Here is a 24,318-nt window from a genome sequence, read left to right as displayed (position 1 = left end):
CCCTTGCATTGATCTGTATTGAAGAGTGGCAACAAAGTTTGTCGGTTGAGTGGCCTGCACTGATACAGAGAAGCTTCCGTTTTTTATTAGACTCCTGTAATAACAGTGGAGAGAATTTACCTGCCAATCTATTCAGATTATGTAGAAATGACCCTGCTAGATAGCAGGTTCAGTTTTCAGTAAAACAAGTGTGTGTTCAGCATAGAAGGCCTCATGTGTTGATTTGTCAAAACGATGAAAATGAATTGTTTGAAAATGCTAACATCACAGACTGGCTGGCCATGTGCCTACAGAGAAAATGCAGTGATATGCAATTTACAGAGATTTTTGCAAAAGGACGCAGGGTTCCCCATGTGATGCCTGGGGATCCTGCCTGTCTGACTTTTAGCGGCTGCGTTTAGAATCCTTGAATCCAACAAGTAAATCCATACTGCCCTGTATTTGGTGACTTACTGCATCAGCAAAGCGCATTGGTGATCTTCATGTGCTGACAGTGCATCTCTTTTGCATCCAATTTGCGGTTGGTGGCATTTCGCCCGAACGCGGCGTATGTGCCTACAATCATGTCACGAGTATGCTCTCATTCGAGCTGCCTGTACTGTAAAATCTCTGACTCAGAAGAAGACAGGAGACTTGCTTTGTGCCCTGTGCGAGTTGTACGCAGATACATTGGGCAGATGTAGGCTATACGCTCGTCTGACCAGCTTTTCGTCATGTTTTTCAACTCTGGCCAGTGGGAAGCCGATATTTAAGCAACGTCTATCGCATTGTATTGTAGAAAGCTATGTCTATAGCACACAAGGAGTTTGTTCTGCCTGGAGGAGTGTGCGCGCACTCTACGAGGGGCATGGAAACATCATGGGCATGCATGGTTAAAGTTTTTCATCTTGAAGCCAGTTGGGCAACAGCTTTCTTACCTGTTCGTGACAACATTTTGCTTCGGCGGAACTGACAGAACGACAGTTTCTTTCAGTTTTTCCCCTCTCTTTGGCCTAAAACACTGTGCTCGTGGTCATCCAGTTTGAAATGTTGTCTACAAACAGATTTAGATTTTCTGTCAGTGTTCTTTCTGGATTTACAATTCTTTACAGTCTTTAGCCACTGCCTACAATGAGCTGGATCCTTCACTGGAAGTAACTCACTCCCTCTTACTCGCTAGTGATTTACTCTGAATTCTTGGAACCGGGAACAATAGAAGTTGACACAATTATGACTAAAGGTTTGCTAAAAAGTATTTCCTACTAAAGCAAGGCGGTATTTGACTCTGGTCAAGCGTGTCCATAGCAGACTGGGAGTGGCCTTGCAAGGCAACATGCCCAGTGCATTATGGGTGTTGAAGTTTTCCTACTTATTTGGCAAAGGGGAAGACAAGAGCCTTTTTTCTGTTTTCTCAAGTCATCTTCAAGCAATTTTAGCATGAAGATGCATTTAATTCAGTTACAATAATCATTTTGGGAACATGTGGAATTTATTAAAACAGGACAGAAAATAGGATATTATGTAACTGGACAACAATGTCTCATTTAAAATGTCTGATGTAAAACAAAAGTGATCTTCTCAAAACAAAGGAATCTCTTGAGTTGTGTTATTGAAAAAAATACCCAATTTCTTTTTTTTAAAGTATACATACAAGTCCATACCCTTAACCACTGTATAATATACAATACAGTATAAAGTCATATTGAAACCTTATTTCTATCATATCAGAACATAGAAACATTTCTTCCAACAAACACTAACAGACATTGCAGTGGAGGACACACTTTTAGAGTATCTTTTAATTGTTGATAATGGAATATGAGCCGTTGGAGCTGTCTGTAACTGCTGAGGAAGTGTTGGCTTCAGACACGTTGTATACATCTGCAAATAGTTAGATGTATGTTACTTACATCTAATGTCTTTACAATAATTCATTAAGCAGACTTTTATCTAAATGATAAATATAACTCATGAATAATATCTATATTCTCATTATTGAATATATATTAATAAATGTTTGTTTTTAGATGTAGGTCATCTACTTACTCCTCCGCCGGATCCATGGCAAGAAATTGAGTAGAGGTCTGGATGATGATCCTGCACTGGTGTTCTGTAAGGTGTTATCAATCAAAATAAAGCACATAGAGTCAATGTAAAAATGGATATATAAACATTGGTTAGAAGTTCAACACTAGTTAAAGTCTTATAGAGCTCATAAAAGGATATGCTTTTATAGAATGGCATTTACATTGGTATGGCTGGAACTGAGTTTCTGTAGTGACAGCTTTCCTTGTAGTGACTGACGAACCTGCAATCAAAGATCTCTGGTTAACGTCCAGAAATTTGTTGAAAGTCTCTTAAATGTCTGCTAATTACACAGAATGTTTTTTTCTGATTTCATTTAATCGATTTAAATGATGACGTATATCAGGAAATATCTGACATAGGTGGTGTAGCAACGGCCAGGTATTTCCTGAATACACGCTCTCACACATACATTTTTTAGTAAAAATGTAAATGTATGTAAAATGTATGTATATGGCTTCAACAACCAGATGCATTTACAGTTTAATCTAAAATGTGTCCCCTGAAGTGGTTTGAGTGACTAAATTTAAAGTAGCCATCTGATCAGAGAAAATGTGTGAAGTGACTAGGTGTAAATAGATCTCAAGACTATCACAACTTCTGTTTAATGCTGACTTTTAACTTTATATATTTAACTTAACATATATATATATATATATATATATATATATATATATATATATATATATATATATATATATATATATAGTTAAAACATCCATCTAATGCATGTTCACATAAGAAAACAAGTAAAAACAGTGCAGGCAGACAAAAACAATTTCGGTGTGAATGGTCCTTAATTGAGAGTTACCTCTCAAAAAGTAGCCTTTTGTTTTCAGGTGTTAGTAAGTAAATGTCTACTTAATCAAGCGCTGTTTGTGTTCTTAAGTTGGCTATCTCAGAACTGTCTGTTCCCTATCGTCCGGTCACTACGACGTACGTCGTGGTGAACGACGAATAGGAATCTCGCTAGAGAGGCCAATCTACTTCGAGTGAAACTAAAACAAGCCAATACACATTGGCGTGCAATCATTTGCATCAGCTGCGCAGCCTCGCAGCGCGGGTATTTAACGAGCAGCTGGTGTGATTGCACTTCAGCTTTTTGCTTCGGAGCCAAGCACTTCGATGCGTTCTACAAACAGAGTGACAAGACAAGCCTTTTCGGACCTCTCCTTCCCGGTGCGGGCGTTACAGCACGGCAGCGCGAGCAGTCTTCTTTCTCTCTCTCTTTACCTTCTCTGTCTTTTTTTGTTTTACATACTGAGCAAACAAAAAAAGCTGTTATAACAGCTGGTAAGGTGCGCCATTAGAGCGCTCAAAGGCTGTTCTAACAGCTGGTAAGAGAGAGACAGCGCACAGAAAGGTGCACATTCCTGTCTGTGTTCGCAGTGACTGTTCCCCTGCGTGTTTCAGCACCAGTGAGAGCAGTCCCTAAAAGAGCTTACACAGATAGAGAGCGTCTTTTTAAAGATGACTTTCTATCTGTGTGTTTCTGGATGCGGTCGTTACCTGGGTTCACGGGATGGTCACCAACGCTGCCTCGTGTGTCTGGGCATTAAACACGCTGAGGCAGCGTTGGTGGATGAGTCATGTACCCATTGTGGGAAGATGACCATCGCGGAGCTGCGGTCGAGACTCACGTTCCTGCAAAGGGGCGGAGTCCCCGTGCCTCTGCCTCGATCCAATCCTCCTCAGAGGGTTGCTTCGGGCAGTGACACGGGTGACCTGAGGATTACGGTGAGCGCGTCTCCTTCGGGGAACCAACCCCCTAGGAACCCTCACCCCTCTCATGCTCCGCAGCCAGTGGAGCCCTCATTGGAGAAAGCTGGACCATCCTCGCGGTGTGTACCGGTTGTCTCCTTTGGGGCTCCTCCTGAAGACCAGATGTCGATCGCTGCATCGGAGGGTGGGTCAGACCTCTCTGCGGACGACGACTCGGCACCGCTGCCTCCTTCGGGTGTGCCAGCGGTGCCTGAGACGGACCCGGAGATGATGGCCATGCTTTCCCGGGCCGCCAAAGGGGTCGGGCTCGTGTGGAATCCTCCACCGTGTCCCGAACCCTCGAGGTTGGACGATTGGTATCTCGGGGTGGCGCGTGCTGGTTCTCAGCAACCCACCCCAGTGCCTTTCTTCCCGGAAGTGCATGAGGAGCTTACGGGGACATGGACGGCACCTTTCACTGCCAGAAACCGTCCCAGTGGTTCCTCCTCCCTCACCACCCTTGATGGCGGGGCGGCTAAGGGATACACGCGTATCCCGCCAGTGGAACGGGCCGTTGCGATGCAACTGTGCCCTAACTCCACTTGGCGTGGAGAACCGTGTCTTCCTTCCCGGGCCTGTAAGTACTCGTCGGATTTAACCGGCAAGGCTTACAAGGCCTGTGGGGAAGCCGCCTCTGCCATGCACGCTATGGCGTTGCTGCAGGTCCATCAGGCCAAGGCACTGAAGGACCTGCACGAGGGTGGTCACGATCCCCAAGTTCTTCAGGAACTTCGTATCGCGACGGACCTCGCGCTTCGTGCGACGAAGGTGACCGCGCGGTCGGTGGGTCGTGCGATGTCCACCATGGTGGTCCAGGAACGCCATCTCTGGCTGTGTCTGGCCGACATGAGGGAGACCGACAAGCTCCGGTTCCTTAACTCCCCCGTGTCCCAGACCGGCCTCTTCGGCGACGCGGTCGAGAACTTCGCCCAGCAGTTCTCGGCTGTACAAAAGCAGACTGAGGCCATCAGACACATCCTGCCGCGACGGCCAGCTGCTGCTCCCACCCCACCGCCTGCGGCCCCTCAGTCTGCTCGTCGCCGAGGGCGGCCTCCTGCGTCTGCCCCTGCTCCCGCGCCGCCGCAGCAGCCTCCATCTAAACGGCGCCGTGGAGCCAGTCGCAGGCGGGCCGCCCCGCCCGTCCAGGACCCCGCTAAGAAGGGCGGCAAAGCCAGGAGCAAGCGGCCCTAGGACGGGCGACCCAGAGATGGCAGGGACTGCTCTCCAGGAGACGATGACCGCATCGCTCCATCCCCCGGAAGAGGGCCGGGTGGAAAATCCTTTGTTTCCTTTTGTTTTTGTTCCGCCGCTGGCCTCAAAACCAGCGGTACCCAAATTTTCAATAAAAGAGCAGTTTCTTCCGTCTCTGGGTCCGAAGAGGGCCCGGAGAGCAGTGGGGGGAGAGAATCCTCACCACTCTCATCCGCCTCTTCTATCGCCAGCAGGCAGCAGTGTGCAGTTCGAGAACGCAACCAAGCCGCCTCCTGCACCTCCGGCCTCGTGGAACCAGGTAAGTGTTGCACAGCACACTCAGACTCCGCTACGGGCCGCCTCCCAGAGAGAGCCTCCCGAGCCGAGCCCCTGTGTTCCACCTCGCTGCCCCACTCCGGGTACGCCTACGGTCCCTTTGGTCCCGCTTGTACGGTCTCTGCGAGCCTGGCTAGCGCTCCCCAGTCCGTCTCGCTGGCTCATTCGGACCATCAGGCTCGGCTATGCGATTCAGTTCGCCCGGCGTCCCCCCAAGTTTCGGGCCATCCACTCCACTACAGTGAGAGCAGCCGATGCCCATGTCTTGCGCGCGGAGATCGCAGTCCTACTGGCGAAGGACGCGATAGAGCCGGTCCCTCCAGCCGATATGAGGTCAGGGCACTACAGTCCCTACTTCATTGTACCCAAGAAAGGTGGTGGGTTACGACCGATCTTGGACCTGCGAGTTTTGAATCGGAGCCTTCACAAGCTACCGTTCAAAATGCTTACGCAGAAACGCATTTTCGAATGCATCCGTCCCCAAGATTGGTTTGCAGCGATCGACCTGAAGGACGCGTACTTTCATGTCTCGATTCTTCCTCGACACAGGCCGTTTCTGCGCTTTGCGTTCGAGGGTCGAGCATATCAGTACAAGGTCCTGCCCTTCGGGCTGGCCCTGTCTCCTCGTGTCTTCACGAAAGTCACGGAGGGGGCCCTTGTTCCCATGAGAGAACAGGGCGTTCGCATTCTCAACTATCTCGACGACTGGCTCATACTGGCACACTCTCGAGATCAGTTATGCGAACACAGGGACCTCGTGCTCAGGCACCTCAGCCAGCTGGGCCTTCAGGTCAACTGGGAGAAGAGCAAACTCGCCCCCGTGCAGAGGATCTCTTATCTCGGTATGGAGTTGGATTCGGTCGCCCAGACAGCGCGTCTCACAGAGCAACGCGCTCAGTCGGTGCTGAACTGCTTGAACACGTTCAAAGGCAGGACGGCGGTCCCACTGAAATTCTTTCAGAGGCTCCTGGGGCATATGGCAGCGGCAGCAGCGGTAACTCCGCTCGGGCTGCTTCATATGAGACCGCTTCAGCACTGGCTTCACGGCCGAGTCCCGAGATGGGCGTGGCATCACGGCACTCACCGGGTGGCAATCACACCGGCGTGCCGCCAGACCTTCAGCCCGTGGTCAGACCCCTCGTTCCTTCGGGCAGGAGTCCCCTTGGAACAGGTGTCCAGGCATGCTGTGGTATTCACAGATGCCTCTGCCACCGGCTGGGGTGCCACGTACAACGGGCATGCAGTATCAGGGGTGTGGACGGGCCCCCAACTGCACTGGCACATCAACTGCCTCGAGTTGCTAGCAGTTCGTCTCGCTCTGAGCCGCCTAAAAAGGCCGCTACAGGGCAGAGACGTGCTGGTCCGTACGGACAACACTGCGACCGTTGCGTACATCAACCGTCAAGGTGGTCTACGCTCCCGTCGCATGTCGCAACTCGCCCGCCATCTCCTCCTTTGGAGTCAGAAGCGTCTGAGGTCGCTTCGAGCCATGTATGTCCCCGGTGTGCTCAACCGTGTGGCCGACGAGCTATCACGAGCTGTGCTCCCGGGAGAATGGCGACTCCACCCCCAGGTGGTTCAGCTGATCTGGAGAGAGTTCGGGGAGGCTCAGGTAGACCTGTTTGCCTCCTCAGAGACCTCCCACTGCCAGCTGTTTTACTCCCTGACCGAGGGAACACTCGGCACGGACGCACTGGCTCACAGCTGGCCCCGGGGCCTCTGCAAATATGCATTTCCCCCAGTGAGCCTACTTGCACAGACCCTGTGCAAAGTCAGGGAGGACGAGGAGCAGGTCCTTCTGGTGGCTCCCTATTGGCCCACCCGGACTTGGTTCCCAGAACTCATGCTCCTCGTGACAGTCCCTCCCTGGCCCATTCCTCTGAGGAAGGATCTTCTGACTCAGAGACGGGGCACCCTATGGCACCCGCGTCCGGACCTCTGGGAACTCCATGTCTGGTCCCTGGACGGGACGCGGAGGTTCTAGGTGACTTACCCCCAGAGGTACTTAACACCATCACTTCTGCGCGAGCGCCGTCTACGAGACGTGCGTACGCCTTGAAGTGGAACCTGTTCGTCGAGTGGTGTTCCTCCCGTAGAGAGGACCCCCGAAGATGTTCGATAGGGTCAGTGCTTTCCTTCTTGCAGCAAGGGTTGGAGCGAAGGCTGTCTCCCTCCACCCTTAAAGTACATGCTGCTGCTATTTCAGCATATCATGACCACATAGATGGCAAAACAGTAGGAAAGCACGACCTGGTCGTCAGGTTCCTTAGGGGGGCGAGACGATTAAATCCTCCTCGTCCTCCCTCCATACCCTCTTGGGACCTTTCCCTGGTGCTTCGAGCACTTCAGGATGCTCCCTTTGAGCCTTTGCAGTCAGCAGACTTAAAGCTTCTCTCCTTGAAGACTTTGCTGCTGATTGCACTGGCTTCGATCAAGAGGGTAGGGGACCTGCAAGCATTTTCGGTCGACGAATCGTGCCTAGAGTTCGGGCCGGGTGACAACCATGTTGTACTGAGACCCCGGCCTGGCTATGTGCCCAAGGTTCCTACCACTCCCTTTAGAGATCGGGTAGTGAACCTGCAAGCGCTGCCCCTGGAGGAGGCAGACCCAGCCCTGGCTTTGCTCTGTCCCGTTCGCGCTCTGCGTATGTACGTGGACAGAACTCGAAGCATCAGGACCTCAGACCAGCTCTTTGTCTGTTACGGAGGCCAGCAGAAGGGAAAGGCTGTCTCCAAGCAGAGGATGGCCCACTGGATAGTGGATGCCATCGCCTTGGCTTACCAATCTCAAGGCGTGCCCTGTCCGCTCAGGTTGCATGCACACTCCACGAGAGGCGTTGCATCCTCCTGGGCGCTGGCACGTGGCTCCTCGCTAACAGATATCTGTAGAGCTGCGGGCTGGGCGACACCTAACACGTTCGCTAGATTCTATAGCCTACGTGTAGAGCCCGTGTCCTCCCGTGTTCTCACCCTAAACGGGTAGAAGCACGGTGAGTACCGGCTCTGTCGGCTTGCTGCATCCTACTGTGCACCTTATTACTCCAGAGTCAAAACCTGTTGAGTCCTCCAAACACCCTCGGCCCGGACATGGCGGAGTGTCCGGTGCCAGGCCTTGTCCGCTGAATCCTTGAGAACCGGGTCTAGGCTGGGTCCCATATGTGTGACCCTACGGGGATCCCATATGTGTATATTCTCCACGGCTGCTCCTAATGGAAGCCCGTGTCTTTCCCTTGGGCTAAGTCACCCATTACTCATATGCAGTACAACCCTCGGGTTAGTCCATATGTCTATTCCCACATAACTCTCCTTAAGAATGTGGCTCCCGCAGCGTTCCCCTCCCTCAGATCGGGCACGCTTTCCCAGTGTTATCCAATAATCTCACTGTATGGGTTATAACGGAACAACAGTGACGGATACTCTCGGTGTAAGCCCTCTCCTATCGTCCTTCCAGGCAAGAAGGTGAGGAGGCTTACACGGGGCGCTGGATGGGGTGCAGCAGCTGTGGCGCTTTGCTAGGGATTCCTATTCGTCGTTCACCACGACGTACGTCGTAGTGACCGGACGATAGGGAACGTCTCGGTTACATATGGTAACCCTCGTTCCCTGAGGGAGGGAACGGAGACGTACGTCCCGTCGCCACATCTGCTGCTACCCGCCGGGGCGACCAGCTTTTCAGGCTTGGCTCCTCAGCAAAAAACTGAAGTGCAATCACACCAGCTGCTCGTTAAATACCCGCGCTGCGAGGCTGCGCAGCTGATGCAAATGATTGCACGCCAATGTGTATTGGCTTGTTTTAGTTTCACTCGAAGTAGATTGGCCTCTCTAGCGAGATTCCTATTCGTCGTTCACCACGACGTACGTCTCCGTTCCCTCCCTCAGGGAACGAGGGTTACCATATGTAACCGAGACGTTACTGACTGAAAAGCCGTTTCAGATGACTGGTGAGAGAGCTGTTTGAACAATTGTGAATTGATTCAGACCATTTTGCAATCCTGTTTGGACAATTTACTGAAAAGAAAGAACTGACTCAAAGGGGTGATTAAATCACTTATGATTGCCATCGCTGGTTCAATCAAAAGAAATATGGAACACACATAACTTCTAAAATAATTGCAGGGAGAGCTCCGACTGACCTGAGAAATGCTCTCCCTGCAAATATTTCAACAGTTATGCGTGTTCTGTATTAACAGATAAAATATATATAGATACAATTTCAAATCAAATCAACATTTCATGTTCACGTGTTTGGTGGGCAGCCATGTAATAAGCAGGATAAAAACAGTAAATAAACCTAGGCCAATATTAAAAAAATAATGAAGTGGCTTTACTTAAAAGATTAGTTCACTTTCAAAAAAATTTTTGCGGATAATATACTCACCCCGATGTCATCCAAGATATCCATGTCTTTATTTCATTAGTCGAAAAGAAATTAAGGTTTTTGAGGAAAACATTCCAGGGTTTTTCTCCATATAATGGACTTCAATGGCAACCAACTATACCGATGTTCAAAGAAGGTTCAAATGTCCTTCTCAATGCAGCTTCAAAGTCTCTTCACGATCCCAGTCGAGAAATAAGGGTCTTATCTAGCGAAACGATCGGTCATTTTCAAAAAAAACGTTTTAACCACAAATGCTCGTCGTGTACCATCTCTGAGATGTGCCACACATTGCGTCATCACGTTGGAAAGGTCACGCGTCACGTCATCTATCTAAGTTATTTGCCTGTGTACTCCGGGATAAAAACTGTATAATTGTTTTATTTTTATTTTTAAATGGCCGATCGTTTCGCTAGATAAGACCCTTATTTTTTCGACTGGGATCGTGTAGAGACTTTGAAGCTGCATTGAGACGGACATTTGAACCTTCTTTGAACATTGGAATAGTTGGTTGCCATTGAAGTCTATTCTGTGTAGAAAAATCCTGAAATGTTTTCCTCAAAAACCTTAATTTCTTTTCGACTGAAGAAAGAAAGACATGGATATCTTGGATGACATCGGGGTCAGTAAATTATCAGCAAAATTTTTTTTTAAAGTGAACTAATCCTTTAAGCTCTTTACAAAACAACAGAAGTAAACTCGTACTGTACCTTCCCGTCTAGAAGCGTTCCAAACACCAAAATAAATAATCCCTATTAAAGGAAGTGTTACAATTGAAAATACAAATGAAATTCATAAAAACACAGACATTAAGAATAGATCAATGAGCAGCATTACAGAATGTTAATATGATCTAGATAAAAAATTCCATCGAAATATATATATATTTTTTTTAAATATAGAGACAGAAAGTGATACCTGCAGTGAATTGAGGAGTGCAAACACCACATGAATGCCTAATGCACGGGACACCATGGTTCCAATTCCAAATCCCCATGTTAGACCAAAGATAGGAGTCAATATGGCCACACATCGGGCAATGACCACCAGGGCATGTTTCTCATCCGGTTGAGTTGTGGCACCAACTCCTCTCCTCAACATCTTATACAGAACCACAATCAAAACCAAAAGGTTTATGGCTACAATAGTGAGAGCTGGAATCACAAATGCCAGCAGTGCCCTAGATTCATTCCAGTTCAGCCAGCATGCTAATTGTTTCGTGATATATTTCTGTGGTCCAGCTGTCGACGCAACAGTAATGACTGCTATGAGCAAAGGTGCACCATAACCGACTATGAAGGCAATGGCCATCATTTTGGCCCTTGACATTTGGGACAAGACCATGACTGTACGGTAAAAGAGCAGCAGCGCTGAAATTAACATCCAGAAGAAAAGAGCCAGGTAAAAAAAGTGCATGAAGAAAACCGCGGGACTGCAGCGACCCACTGATGTTGGTTGCTCTTGTTCTGCGACTGCGGCTCCAATGATAAAACAGATGTTTGCGATCAACAGGGACACGGCAATGTTGACTATGGAGACATGTCGTATGTAGGATGTGTCATTTCTTGTCATTGACTTCCACACGATAATCTCAATAATGAGGCACAAAATCAAGCTGGCCATTGAAATAGCTACACCAATGTAAGTTATATAGGCTAAGAGATCACTTTTATCATGAAATGGGGACATCAGGATTGAAAAAGAGGTTGTGTGGTTGCATTCACATGTAATCTTGCCCGCTTTGTTCCCTGAGGGGTTTACTTTACATCCAGTGGAATCCCATGCATTAAGCCTGAAGTTCCAAAAGACACACTGAGGATTTATCGTAGACTGATCAGTAATATCAAATGCAAAAGAAATGTTGTTAAGTGCTTCATTAACCTTAACAACAACCACGTCTCCATTGATGCGCACATCTGAATTCCTACTGTCATTATTAGTATTACGAGTAGGTAGGACATTGTCAAGAGTCGAGAAGATTATGATGGTTATGGTCACATTAGGAACCTGTGGTATGAAAATCTCTGTAGCTGAGTTTAGAAGTGTTGATGTTATACTGAATGAGGTTGTAATTGTACTTCTGTTCAGCTGAATGGATGTTCCAATAAATGGAAACTCATCATTGAGACGGTCACTTATCTTCTCAATAGCGTCCAGAAGTCGAATGCTGGTGTTTTCTGTGGTGTTTCCTTTGTTCAGTTTGTTCCATGTACCAGTGATGTTACCTGATACAATAATGTCCACTGTTTTTAGGAAATTCTGGAAATTGAATATAAAATTGTTTAATATGATGAAATTTATCCCATAAAATTATAATATAATATAATATAATATAATATAATATAATATAATATAATATAATATAATATAATATAATATAATATAATATAATATAAGAGAGATACAATATAGAGAGAATGGCTGTTGCACAACACAATTACACTGAATCAAAACTGAGTGTAAGTATGTTAATAGCTTCACATTTGGGCTGGGGGGTAGGGGGTCAGACTCAGACCATGTTTAAATAATGCCTCAGTCTCTCAGTAGCGTAGCGATGTATAAAGCACAGCTCACTCAGAAGTTACTTTCAAACCGAAAAGCTTTGGTCAACACTGGAAACCCCCAATTTGCATGGGGAAATTCCCAATCTCGTGGATTCCTATTGAAATTACTAGATTTAACCTGCAGAAAATTCACTGAACAGCGGTTAATATGACCACACTGCAATATCATTCTGCAGTGTATAGCTTAATTAGTGTTGTACCAAAATATTACTGTGGCAAACAGGGCATGGCAGAGAGCTGTGGGAATGGGGCGTGACACACACGTCTCGAGTCTCACGGAGGAGCTCCGGAAGGATTAAAGGATGAGTGACGACAGTGCAAGATGAGAGAAGATCAGGCCTAGACTTTATGTTGTTGTTTTGTTTTAATTTATGTGGCAGTCGTCTGTGAGGGGCTGCCGCATTTCTTTCGTTTTGTCGTTTGTTTATTTTGGAATTAAAGTTTGTTGAATGTTCACCGTTTCCCAACTCCTTTCCTGAGCCTTTCACATTGTTACACTTACTCTGTGTGGAATTGTGACTCCCCTGCTCCTGATTAATTCAGTGGGGAGGCTGTTACCTGAGTGGTTCCTGTTTTTAAAGCACACCACCACATCTAATCCTAATCCTTATAGGAAGATGCCAGGGAGTCATCAGCTGCATCCCTATTCAGAGGCTGCATCCTTCAAAGGTCAGACTAAGCGTTGTTAAATGGGACAGTCTAGCCTCTGGGGTAGGCAAGGCTGTGAAGGATCCATCTGTTGTATCCTTAATTGCACGAGAAATGAAGGACGCATTTGGAGGCTGCATTTGAAGGAACCTTCGCATTGTGACAGCCTTCGTCTCGTCGCTGTGAATGTGGCCTTCGAAGGATGCAGCCTCTGAATTGGGACACAGCTATCATCTCACAGGGATTTTAATACCACGGCAGTGTTACATTTAATTCTGGAACTTTCAAGTTATGCGATCGTAGCAGAGATGTTCACAAATCTTTCATCGGGAGTCCGAATCAAGTCTGTAGTCTTACATTTCATGCCATAAAAAAAAAAAAAGATCATACTCAAAATTCCTATTATTTGTATAGACAAATTATATGATCTTTCTATCATCTGTTTTGTTTGTAATAAAGGTCCTAAGATTTAAAGGATAATGTAAATCATTACTTTATAATACATTACATGTATAAAACAATAGTCCTGGCAACAAGACAAGTAGTTATTTTCAAAACAATCGCTAAGTGGACGCAAGATGGCGCCAGTCGCGGTTTGTTAAACAGTAGTTTGTTATACAGCAATGTTGTTATTGATGACAGTCATTATCTGAAAATATCAAACCTCAAAATGTTTTAAGTCAATAGAAAACTGTTCGCATGCTAATTGCAATATGTTAAGATATGCGCTTTAAGTATGGATTAACATTCTGGGCCCTATTTTAACGATCTGAGCGCATGGTCTAAAGCGCAGGGCGCAAGTTCACTAAGGAAGTGTCCGAATCCACTTTTGCTAATTTAACGACGGGAAAAATGGTCGGCGCATGGTCTAGGCCTAGGGGTTGTCTCAATTCTCTTAATGAGTAATGGGTGTGTTTTAGGATTTACGTGCGTTAAACCAATCAGAGTCTAATCTCCCATTCCATATCTTTATGTACACAATAATAATCTTTTACATTGTAATCCTTTTAATTTTAATATTTGGCATGTTTGTGTGCTGCTGTGCGTTTAAAGGGTAACTAAACCCCTGGTCAGAGCCTGACTCCACCCACTGGCAATATTTGAAAAATGCTGGAAAAGTGGGCAGAGCCCAGTGGAGAGGGGGCGTGCATCTGAGACGCATCTCTCTGTAGGCAAGGGTGTGGTTAGCTGGTACCCTCTGACGTCAGAGGGTACCACAACTTCCAATAGGAAAATTTGACTGCAGTAGCCACTGTTCAACCTCAAGAGGGCAGCACTCAGACGTTTTTACACCATATATTGTAGAATTAAAACACTTTAAACCCAAATGTCAAAAAAATTACTTGAATTAATGAACAGCATTAATAAAGCCCCAGTCTTACAGATCATTAATTAAGGTCATTAATTAATTAGGGTTTAGTTACCCTTTAATAAGTAGAATGTACGCGCGTTGTGGACCCACCTATAGGCGCACATTACTACGTGCTCTTTAAATAACAAAAATTAATAATATTGCTATATATATATATATATATATATATACACAAATTCTTTTTTTATTATATCAGTAGGCATAGTATAAGGATTAAAGACTTTAGTCGTTTTAAAAATATTCACGATCGAGTCCTTTGGTCGAATCCGAGTCAAGAAAGTCATTTCAGTTCGAGTCCAAGTCAAGTCTGAAGTCTATTAAAATGCGTCTCGAGTCCGAGTCTCTAACTCAAGTGCCCATCTTTGGATAATAGTAGGCCTATACCTTGATCCTGCTCTGGAGCTATCAGAGTTAAAAGAAACATTAACCTGAGAAACATATCACAACATTTTGTTTTTGAGGATGAAAATGCGGTGTCCTACCAAGTTAAGAGTCACAAGTCTTATCTGTCGAACTGCAAAGATAACCACTTTTTTCTGTGCCAAAGCATTTTTCAACTTTAAATGCATTCCGTAGGGGAGAGATCATAAATTATCGGATTATTGTTATCATTATTATAATAATGTATTTTTGCATACTATTTAAATTGCTTTTAAGTATTTTGAAGATGAAAATATCTTGTATATATAATTTTGTTCATCTGTAATTTTTCATTTCTTTGAGCTACTATGAGAAGTCGGGCCTCCCTGGAAGCTACACCTATCAGCCTGTCAACATTAATTTAACTTAATCATTAGATATGATATTGTTAAATTAAATTTAATACAAGAATAAAATGTCTACATATAAAAATGTACATAAAAATTTGAATGTGACTATACATACCACCATCTCTGGCTCATTGATGAAAATAGTTTGTGACAAATTAGCAACTATAACGAGTATATCCACAATTGCTTGGACAGTAGCAGGAGACTGTCTTATCTCATCTCTTTTCACTGTTGTGACACTACTGAGTTTTTCCATAAACTCTGGAATAGGTATATCACCCACAATCAAGGCCTAAATTGCAAAGTACAAAAATACAAATATTAGAAGCTTTTAAAAAAGGACAGATGATTGTTCAATAAACACATGACCAATAGATTACCGTAATGTTGCTTTTAATTTCAGCGATATCGTTGAGTACACAGTTGTCTTGTACGTTTTTCCATTTAGTTGATTCACATCTGTAAGTTTTATTGCCTTTCATGCCATTTTCACAGATTCCTTTCTTCACATTATTTTCTTTTCCAAATCCAAGTTTATCATCAAAACAGTCATAATCTGGAGAAGAATTTGATTGAAAGTCAGAAGGAAACAGATTGAATTCAACAATTTCTATGAATATATCACATTACACTGTACATTTTGGGACTTGAAAGTACCCTTGAAAGGTGCTAGCACACTTTGCAGAAGCGTCAGAAGTAACTAAGGTCAAATACAGTAACTAAAAAATAGGACCAAAACAGTCAACACCACAAGATCAGGTGTGATGTGACCTAAAGAGAAGTCTGCTAGATCATTAAAATAATCCAATGCAATTCCACAACAGTAAAAAGTAATTTGATACAAAAAAAGAGAAACTTCAGGCTCACCTTCTGTGCTTGTCGTTGTCACTGTGACTCTGCTCCTGCTGTAACTGTATTGAAGTAGTTGTGGCAGACCCTTGAGACGGCATGTAAACGTTTCCTCCTTACATTTTCCCTTTTGAGTAGCATAGTCTACTGTGATGTCAGATCCTGATTGGGTAAAAAGGGGAATACATTTATTAGAAAACATTAATAACATGGAGGATTTTAATAGTACTTTTAATAGTATAGTTTAATGAGAAACTGTCAGATCCTGATTCTAGAAAACATATTAAGAACATGGAGGATTTTATTGAATGTTTAAATGACAACTACCCAATAACTTTTATAAAAATGTACTAATGATTTGTATGTACAACCTCGTACGTTGCCATTCTGGACCCACTCAATACCGTAGCCAGCATCAACAGAACATCTCAGTTTTACAGTGCTGTCTTCACATGGAAAATACTGGAACTCTTCACCCACATTGATATTGGGGCTTTGCTTAATAACAATGTTTTGCCACTCGATGTATGGTAACGCACTGTTTTGTATGCATGAGTATCGACCTGCATGTTGGGGGGAAAAACAATAAAAAAGAATATACATGAATTATTTTATAAAGTAAACTCAATACTTTAATTTTCAAGAAACATTCTCTGTAAAAAATTAAATTCATACTTATTTGCTACAAGAACAATACTTTGTAAATGTTCATGACATTAACATCCTGTAAGTGTCGCTTAATTTTCATTGGTTGATTGATTTCATAATTATACTTAATGTTGATGTGACAGCATAATCTATGCCAAATATTGTATCATGTAGTATAATATATTATGGAAAATCAGTGCTAATATACTTCAATCAAATTATTGTAAAGTATTATAGCAGTCTGCTTTTTAAAACAAGACTCTAAAAGCAATGGGGCAATCAGGACAAAGATAAATCCCACGTCACTCACCACTGTCATCTTCATTAATGTTTATCACAGTGAGAGTGCTATTGTTGTTTGAAATGTCGTATTTTGTTTTGTCCAACAAAATAACTTTGTTATTCACCATCCATGTTATTGTTCCGTTTTTTGTGCAGTTCAGTTCCAGCTTTTGCAGAGGATATAATTCATCTGTTGTGAAGTCCTTTTGTTCTGAAAATAAAAACCATACAACACATATCACCCAACAATGAACAAAAAACAAACAACATAATAAATATGATGGAACTAAGAAATGTGAAGGGTTTTAGATTAAGCACTGACTACCCTTACCACTCTGAGCAAAAGCATCTTCAACTAAACTGATTCCTTGTAATTCTAGAGAGGCATTAACCTCTGTGTTTGCTGCTCTAAAATCAAGGTTGTTTGATGTTGCACTTATTGTGTAGTCTGCTATAACACTGCCAGGCCTGTGGAGCGAAACACAAACAACATCAAAATGAATACACTGTATTATCATTTTATTTGTTTGAAAAGTAGTGAATAAATGGAAATGTTGAGTGAAAAAAAGTTTAAATGGTAGATCATACCTGAATCTATAGACTTTTGTAGAAGCAGAAATGTAGCCAGTTAGCTTATTAAAATAACTTTTGTCAATCTGTAAAAATCAAAAGTACCCAATGTTTGCTTGAAAAAGTCATTCTATATTAGTATAGATTACATGTATTAAAAAAATATATAATTTTAATCGAATGGAAAAGTATAGCTTTTTTAGTCTGCAGTACTGTTGTTAAATAAGTACATAAGGGGGGTAAATAAATAAATATTTGTACATAAATAATTCCTAAATAAATATAGTCACACTTTATTTCTATGGTCCACTTTAGACATTCACTATAAATAACTTTGCAACTCCATGTCAACTTGCTCTCATTAGAGTATTAGTAGACTACAGTAAACTGTTTGGTTTGGGTTTGGATTAGTAGAATAAGTTGTAGTTGCAAAGTTACTTTTAGTGAGTAGAATGTTTGTTGGGAGAGCATCGAAATAAAGTGATAGCAGATATTAAGCAAACAGTCTACTAATACTCTAATGACTAGTAGTTGATATGTAGTTGCACAGTTAGTAGAGTGTCTTAAGTGGACCATAAAAATAAAGTGTTGCCATAAATATTATTTACAAAATAATAATAATAAAAAAAAAAGTAAGTATGTTGACTTCTTAAAAGGTAAATTCAAGCTGTATTCATATTTGTATTTATACCAAAATCATCAAAAATCAACAAATTACACAAACAATATATTTCTTTGAAATATGAAACATGGAATACTCACTGCTGTCTCAATTTTTCCAGATAAATCTTTGTAATTCTTGTTCTCAGGGTCAGTAAGATTGGAGTCAAAAGTCTTATTTAATGTCACTGACATTCTAATAACTGTAAAACAAGTGTACATTTATGTGTATTTCATCAACAGGACAGTAACAATCCTCAGTACTAATAGTATATAGTTGCTGGTGGTATGCAAGATTAATTTTGATTGCCCCTTCAAAAATATTACCTCAGACAATAAATGAACACAATTATTTTCTGTTATTATTGTTTGACAATTGTTTGTATAGCCATTTTTGTGCCCCTGCTAATAAAAAATCACCATAATTCAGACACCAAATAACGCACACATCATTTATGATTAACGGAAGCTCAAGCATGTTTGCTTGATGTGCGAGAACCAATGAGGTTTATGCTTGTGTGTTACGCACGTTTGAGCTTCGGTAAGAACCAATGAGGTTTGTTCTTGCGCATCAAGCGGTTGAGCTTCTGTTTATGTTCGCTGATCAATGTTTATATGTGAATAAAAGCCTGAATTCAATCTGTTCATCATATACTGTAGCGATCATTAATTTAGCGATCAGCGATCGTGAATCTTCAGAAAATTTGGACTAAACCGCTCAATTCATATGAATTATTTTTACGATCACTTTATGAACTTGAAGCGTCAAAGTGGTAGTTGCATAGCTGTCAACTGAGGTACAGAAATTACTTGGATTTCATTAAAAAAATAAATATTTTGAAAAAAAATTATATTTTTGGCAATTCTGATCTAATGGTTAATCTCCCTCGTACCCATCAGCGGGTTCTAATGGTATATTGCGGCCAAAAAAGTAATACTCCTTTATTGGAGATCTTCACAAGCCCCTTGCTTTCAGAGATGGTTAAATGAGATATAATAGATATATATAAAAAATGGAACAGCTATGTTTTAGCAAGCTCTGCTTACAAAAAAAGATGTAAAGCCACAAGGAGACCTCTCTTGAGACTTTTGGAAGAAGTGTAATGACAATATATTTTATGAACCTCCCCTTCTCTAGCTGATTTATAAAACAATACAATGTCATTTAAGGTTATATTTTCAATAATTTTCTGTATATATTTGCTAACTGAGGCAGTCCAGTTTATATATATATATATATATATATATATATATATGTGTGTGTGTGTGTGTGTGTGTGTATATATATATATATATATATATATATATATATATACATATGTGTGTGTGTGTGTGTGTGGGTTGTCTGTTACTGTTTTTGCTTTTGTGTTTGTTAATAAAACTTCAAACTTTAATTAAAAATAAATAATAATAATAATAACAATTTTCTTCATTTGTTCTGAAGATGAACGAAAGTCTTACAGGTTTGGAACAACATGAGGGTGAGTAAATTATGACAGAATTTCCATTTTTTGGGTAAACTAACCTTTTAAGTCTGCATTGAATCAACAGATTAAAGCAACATTTCTCAATACTAATACTAATCTTATCCATCATCACATACAGTTGATGTGCTATATTTCAGGTTTACTTTTACTGGGCATACCTGTTGTTGTTGATGATGGTGGCATTGATGTTGATGATAGTGTAGATGCTAATGTTGGTGATAGATTTGATGTTAATGATGGTGTTGATGGTGGTGTAGATGTTGAAGATGGTTTTGATGGAGGTGTTGATGATGACAGCATTGATGTTGATTTTGATTTTGATGTTGGTGATAGTGTTGATGTTAATGATGGTGTTGGTGTTGATGGTGGTGTTGATGTAGATGATGGTGATGCTGGTGTTTGTGATGTTGTTAATGGTGGTGTTGATGATGGTGGCATTGATGTTGATGATGGTGATGTTGATGTTGATGATGGTGGTGTTGATGATGGTGGCGTTGATGTTGATGATGGTGGCGTTGATGTTGATGATGGTGGCATTGATGTTGATGTTGGTGATAATGTTGATGGTATTGATGTTGATGATGGTGTCGCTGGTGGTGTTGATGGTGGCATTGATGTTGATGATGGTGGCATTGATGTTGATGATGGTGGTGTTGATGTTGATGATGGTGGTGTTGATGTTGATGATGGTGGCGTTGATGTTGATGATGGTGGCATTGATGTTGATGTTGGTGATAATGTTGATGGTATTGATGTTGATGATGGTGTCGCTGGTGGTGTTGATGGTGGCATTGATGTTGATGATGGTGGCATTGATGTTGATGATGGTGGTGTTGATGTTGATGATGGTGGTGTTGATGTTGATGATGGTGGCGTTGATGTTGATGATGGTGGCATTGATGTTGATGTTGGTGATAATGTTGATGGTATTGATGTTGATGATGGTGTCGCTGGTGGTGTTGATGGTGGCATTGATGTTGATGATGGTGGTGTTGATGTTGATGATGGTGGTGTTGATGTTGATGATGGTGGCGTTGATGTTGATGATGGTGGCATTGATGTTGATGTTGGTGATAATGTTGATGGTATTGATGTTGATGATGGTGTCGCTGGTGGTGTTGATGGTGGCATTGATGTTGATGATGGTGGCATTGATGTTGATGATGGTGGTGTTGATGTTGATGATGGTGGCGTTGATGTTGATGATGGTGGCATTGATGTTGATGTTGGTGATAATGTTGATGGTATTGATGTTGATGATGGTGTCGCTGGTGGTGTTGATGGTGGCATTGATGTTGATGATGGTGGCATTGATGTTGATGATGGTGGTGTTGATGTTGATGATGGTGGCGTTGATGTTGATGATGGTGGCATTGATGTTGATGTTGGTGATAATGTTGATGGTATTGATGTTGATGATTTATAAAGATACAGACATCAGCATTAGTCATATTTAAAAATCTTACTATTCTCTATTAAACTCTACAAAAAAAACCTTATTAGTCAAGGTAATAATTCACAAAATATATAGATGTATAGAATGTGTTATTGCTGCTGACAGGAAGACTTGAGTTTGTTGCAGTAAATATTAGGGGTGGCACGGTACATGAAAAAACATCCGAACCGTTCGGTTCGCTTGTCTCGGTTCGGTGCGTGTGTGCGTCGCGCGGTTCGCACGGTTCGACGCATGCGCAATGTAGCCTTGTGCCCGTGCTACTGCTAATACAATGCTAAATCATAAATCAGACAAATGTAGAATAACATTACAATGTCCAGCAATCGATTTAAATAGTACACTACATTTAATGAGATCAACTCCACTAGGCTATATGTTTTTTTTTTCACGTGAATAAATAGGCTACATAGATCGACTGTTCCACGTACCGGTATGTACTTTAATGGTCCAGTGGCAGAACTTGCCAAGCGTGTCAAAGGTTCTGAGTTCTAATCTGCACTCGTATATATTTTTCTTTTTCATCAAAACCGATTATGTTTATCAGCGGTTGTATATCAAGCAGGGACAGATTTGTATGAATTTTGTTTTGTGATTTCATCGGAACGAATAGAGTAGCCTAGAGTCTCCTCAACGGACTGAAGCGCGCGTCTGAGTGAAGAATGTGCGGCCGCTGCGGTGTGTGCGCGAGCCACGAGAACACTGTATCAGCGCCACTGATCGCAACGGCAACGAGCACTTTGATCACTTGATTAAAAAAAACACATTTCAGCGCTAGATTGCTTCTTATTTAACAAACGAACGAAACGAATACTTTGCTAGTTAACTGGAAATGTTTTATTTATTTGTATTGGTACATCCGTGCTGGGACATAATATCAACCCTGGCAAAAAGTGGTGACAAATAACTGTCCGACACAGCCCACGGGAAATGAGAAGCTGCGTTTTGCAAACACACCCCATTTATGAAATAAATAAATAAATAATTAGATAATTCAGCTATATATCATATGCTGAAGTAAATTTTTGGAGTGTTAAAGATTAAAAGAAAAAACAACAACAAGAACCGTACAGAACCGAAAACCGTGACCCTAAAACCGCGATACGAACCGAACCGTGGGTTTTGTGAACCGTGCCACCCCTAGTAAATATATATCCAAACATGAGAAATTGTAACTTCCAATTTGCTTTGTGCAGTTGGAGATTTACAAATTTGAACGGAACACTTTACCATGTTTTTTTGGACAAATGTTTTTTAAATACCACAGTGAAGCTTCGAAAGCATGGAAATCATCATATTATTTTGCTGAGACTGTTATTTATCTAAAAATTATATAGTTTCAACTGTAAGTTGCATTAATAAAATGGTAGTTAATACAAAGGTTTTAAAATAAAGTATTTTTCAAATTATAATTTTAATTGTATTTTTTCAATGTGACCATGGGGGCAGAAACATTTATGATGTAGCCATGCACTTACTAGACCGTCTCATTCTAGCGTTTAAAGCTGAGGAGGACTCTAGCCTACAAGCCTCTAAAGGACTGGACAGGAAGGACACAGCCACATACAGCCTTCTATTTTTAGAAGCACCCATATATTGCTGTTGTGCTCACTGTGTGAAAGTGACCTAAAAATACAGAAATGGGTCCAAGCAATTGTAAAAACTGTAACATGTTAACATGGGGCATGGGAGCTCTCATTGGCACCCTCTCCAGGTTGTGACACCCTAGGTGACTGCCGAATTGGCCTATGCCTAAAAACAGCACTGGTCACATATAACAGAGTAACATGAAAATAATATATATTTTTTTTTTATATATATTAACAGTCCATATTAACAGTTCAGTTTATGGGCTTACCTTCTTTTAACTGGCAGAACTGTCCGTTGATTGGAAGAGCATTGATACACGTACATGAACCGTCAATGATGTCATCACAGGCCTTGTATAAGTGACATGTGTCATTTGGCCAAACAAACAGACCCTCACATTTACACCGATATTGTGTTTCATTCAAAGAACACACTGGAAAGCAGAATAAAAAAAATAAAAAAAACATCATTCATTTTTTAGCAGTATTCATGGTGTATAAAGTACAAGTCAAAGCAGAGACAGAGCTCATACCAGTAGTTATGTTGATTTCTGTGATGTTAGTGCTGTCACTGATTATGTAGGGAAAATCAAAAGACATCCAATAATTCATCAGCTGATCAATGATGGCAGTATTCTCTGCATCTATCTGAATTTCAGTTTGATATTCAGTCAGAACTGGAGTCACTGTAGTAAATATAAAAAGAATTAGGAATATTCACTCATCGTTTAATATGCATAAACTTACTGCCGTTATCTAGACTTCAGGATTTCACCAAGGGATAGGTCACCAAACTGTTAAAATCTGTCATAATTTATTCTGCCTTCATATATTTATTCTCCTATCATTTATTCTCATGTTGTTCCAAAACTGTAAATGACTTTCTGTGGAACATAAAATATATTTAGAAAAAAGGCATAGTTTTTTTCATTTTTTTTTTTTTCATACAATGGAAGTCAATGGGAACCAAGACGGTTTGGTTACCAACCATCAAAATATCTCCCTTTATGTCTTTCACTGAAGAAAGAAAGTCATACATGTTTGGAACGATGTGAGGATGAGAAAATTATGACAGATTTTTCACTTTTGTGTGAACTGTACCTTTTAGTCAGATGTTTTATGTACCTGTTGGTTGCGCACATGCTGTGATATCTTGTGGGAAAAGGATGAGAATGGATTAGAAATAATTTGTGTACAGTTCATGTAACAGTAACTGACCCACAGGTGTTTTTGTATGATCACAAACAGAAATGTATAAAACTATTTTACTTGTTATCTCGTTGATTGGTTGACAGAACTGTCTATCACTTGGAATATCATTGATGCAGCTGCATGTGTTGTTAGTGATGTCATCACAGCTCCCATATTCTGTGCACTTTTCACACGGCCAGAAATACTGATCCTCACATACACACTTGTATCCACTGTCACTGAAATTGCACACTAAGAAAGGATAAAACGTAAACATACGGTCATTTTTAACAGATCAGAACAGCTGTGTTTGTGTTCAGAAGCTCATGAAGGTCATGTGATATTCTTCACCTGTCGTGATGTCCACATCTAATACTTCAACCAGCTCATCTAACTGAAGTGGAAATGTGATGTTCTGAAAATATCTCCTCATTTCATCGATCACAGAGATGCTTGATGATTCCATCTCAATTTCATACAAGAAGTCTGTGAAGGGCAGTTCTGTGGCA

General features: G+C 41.9%; 1 protein-coding gene across 1 annotated transcript; it reads right to left on the bottom strand.

Annotated features, from left to right (window-relative positions):
- Nucleotides 1–1,379: 1,379 nt before the first annotated feature.
- On the bottom strand, nucleotides 1,380–17,070 carry LOC309482698 (adhesion G protein-coupled receptor F5-like). Its single transcript, XM_082148210.1, has 10 exons — nucleotides 16,888–17,070; nucleotides 16,301–16,492; nucleotides 15,948–16,091; nucleotides 15,461–15,636; nucleotides 15,196–15,372; nucleotides 10,645–11,985; nucleotides 10,437–10,478; nucleotides 2,228–2,287; nucleotides 2,026–2,089; nucleotides 1,380–1,860 (listed from the first exon to the last, which is right to left on the bottom strand). Exons 1-10 carry the CDS (start codon nucleotides 16,985–16,987, stop codon nucleotides 1,778–1,780), a joined length of 2,379 nt encoding a protein of 792 aa, XP_082004336.1. The 5' UTR covers nucleotides 16,988–17,070; the 3' UTR covers nucleotides 1,380–1,777.
- Between the last annotated feature and the right edge of the window lie 7,248 nt (nucleotides 17,071–24,318).

This window comes from Leuciscus leuciscus (genome assembly GCF_965113295.1).
Source record: "Leuciscus leuciscus genome assembly, chromosome: 19".
Classification (NCBI taxonomy): Eukaryota; Metazoa; Chordata; class Actinopteri; order Cypriniformes; family Leuciscidae; genus Leuciscus; species Leuciscus leuciscus.
The sequence above is the reverse complement of the archived record's forward strand: the minus strand, read 5'-3'. Positions and strand labels throughout refer to the sequence as shown.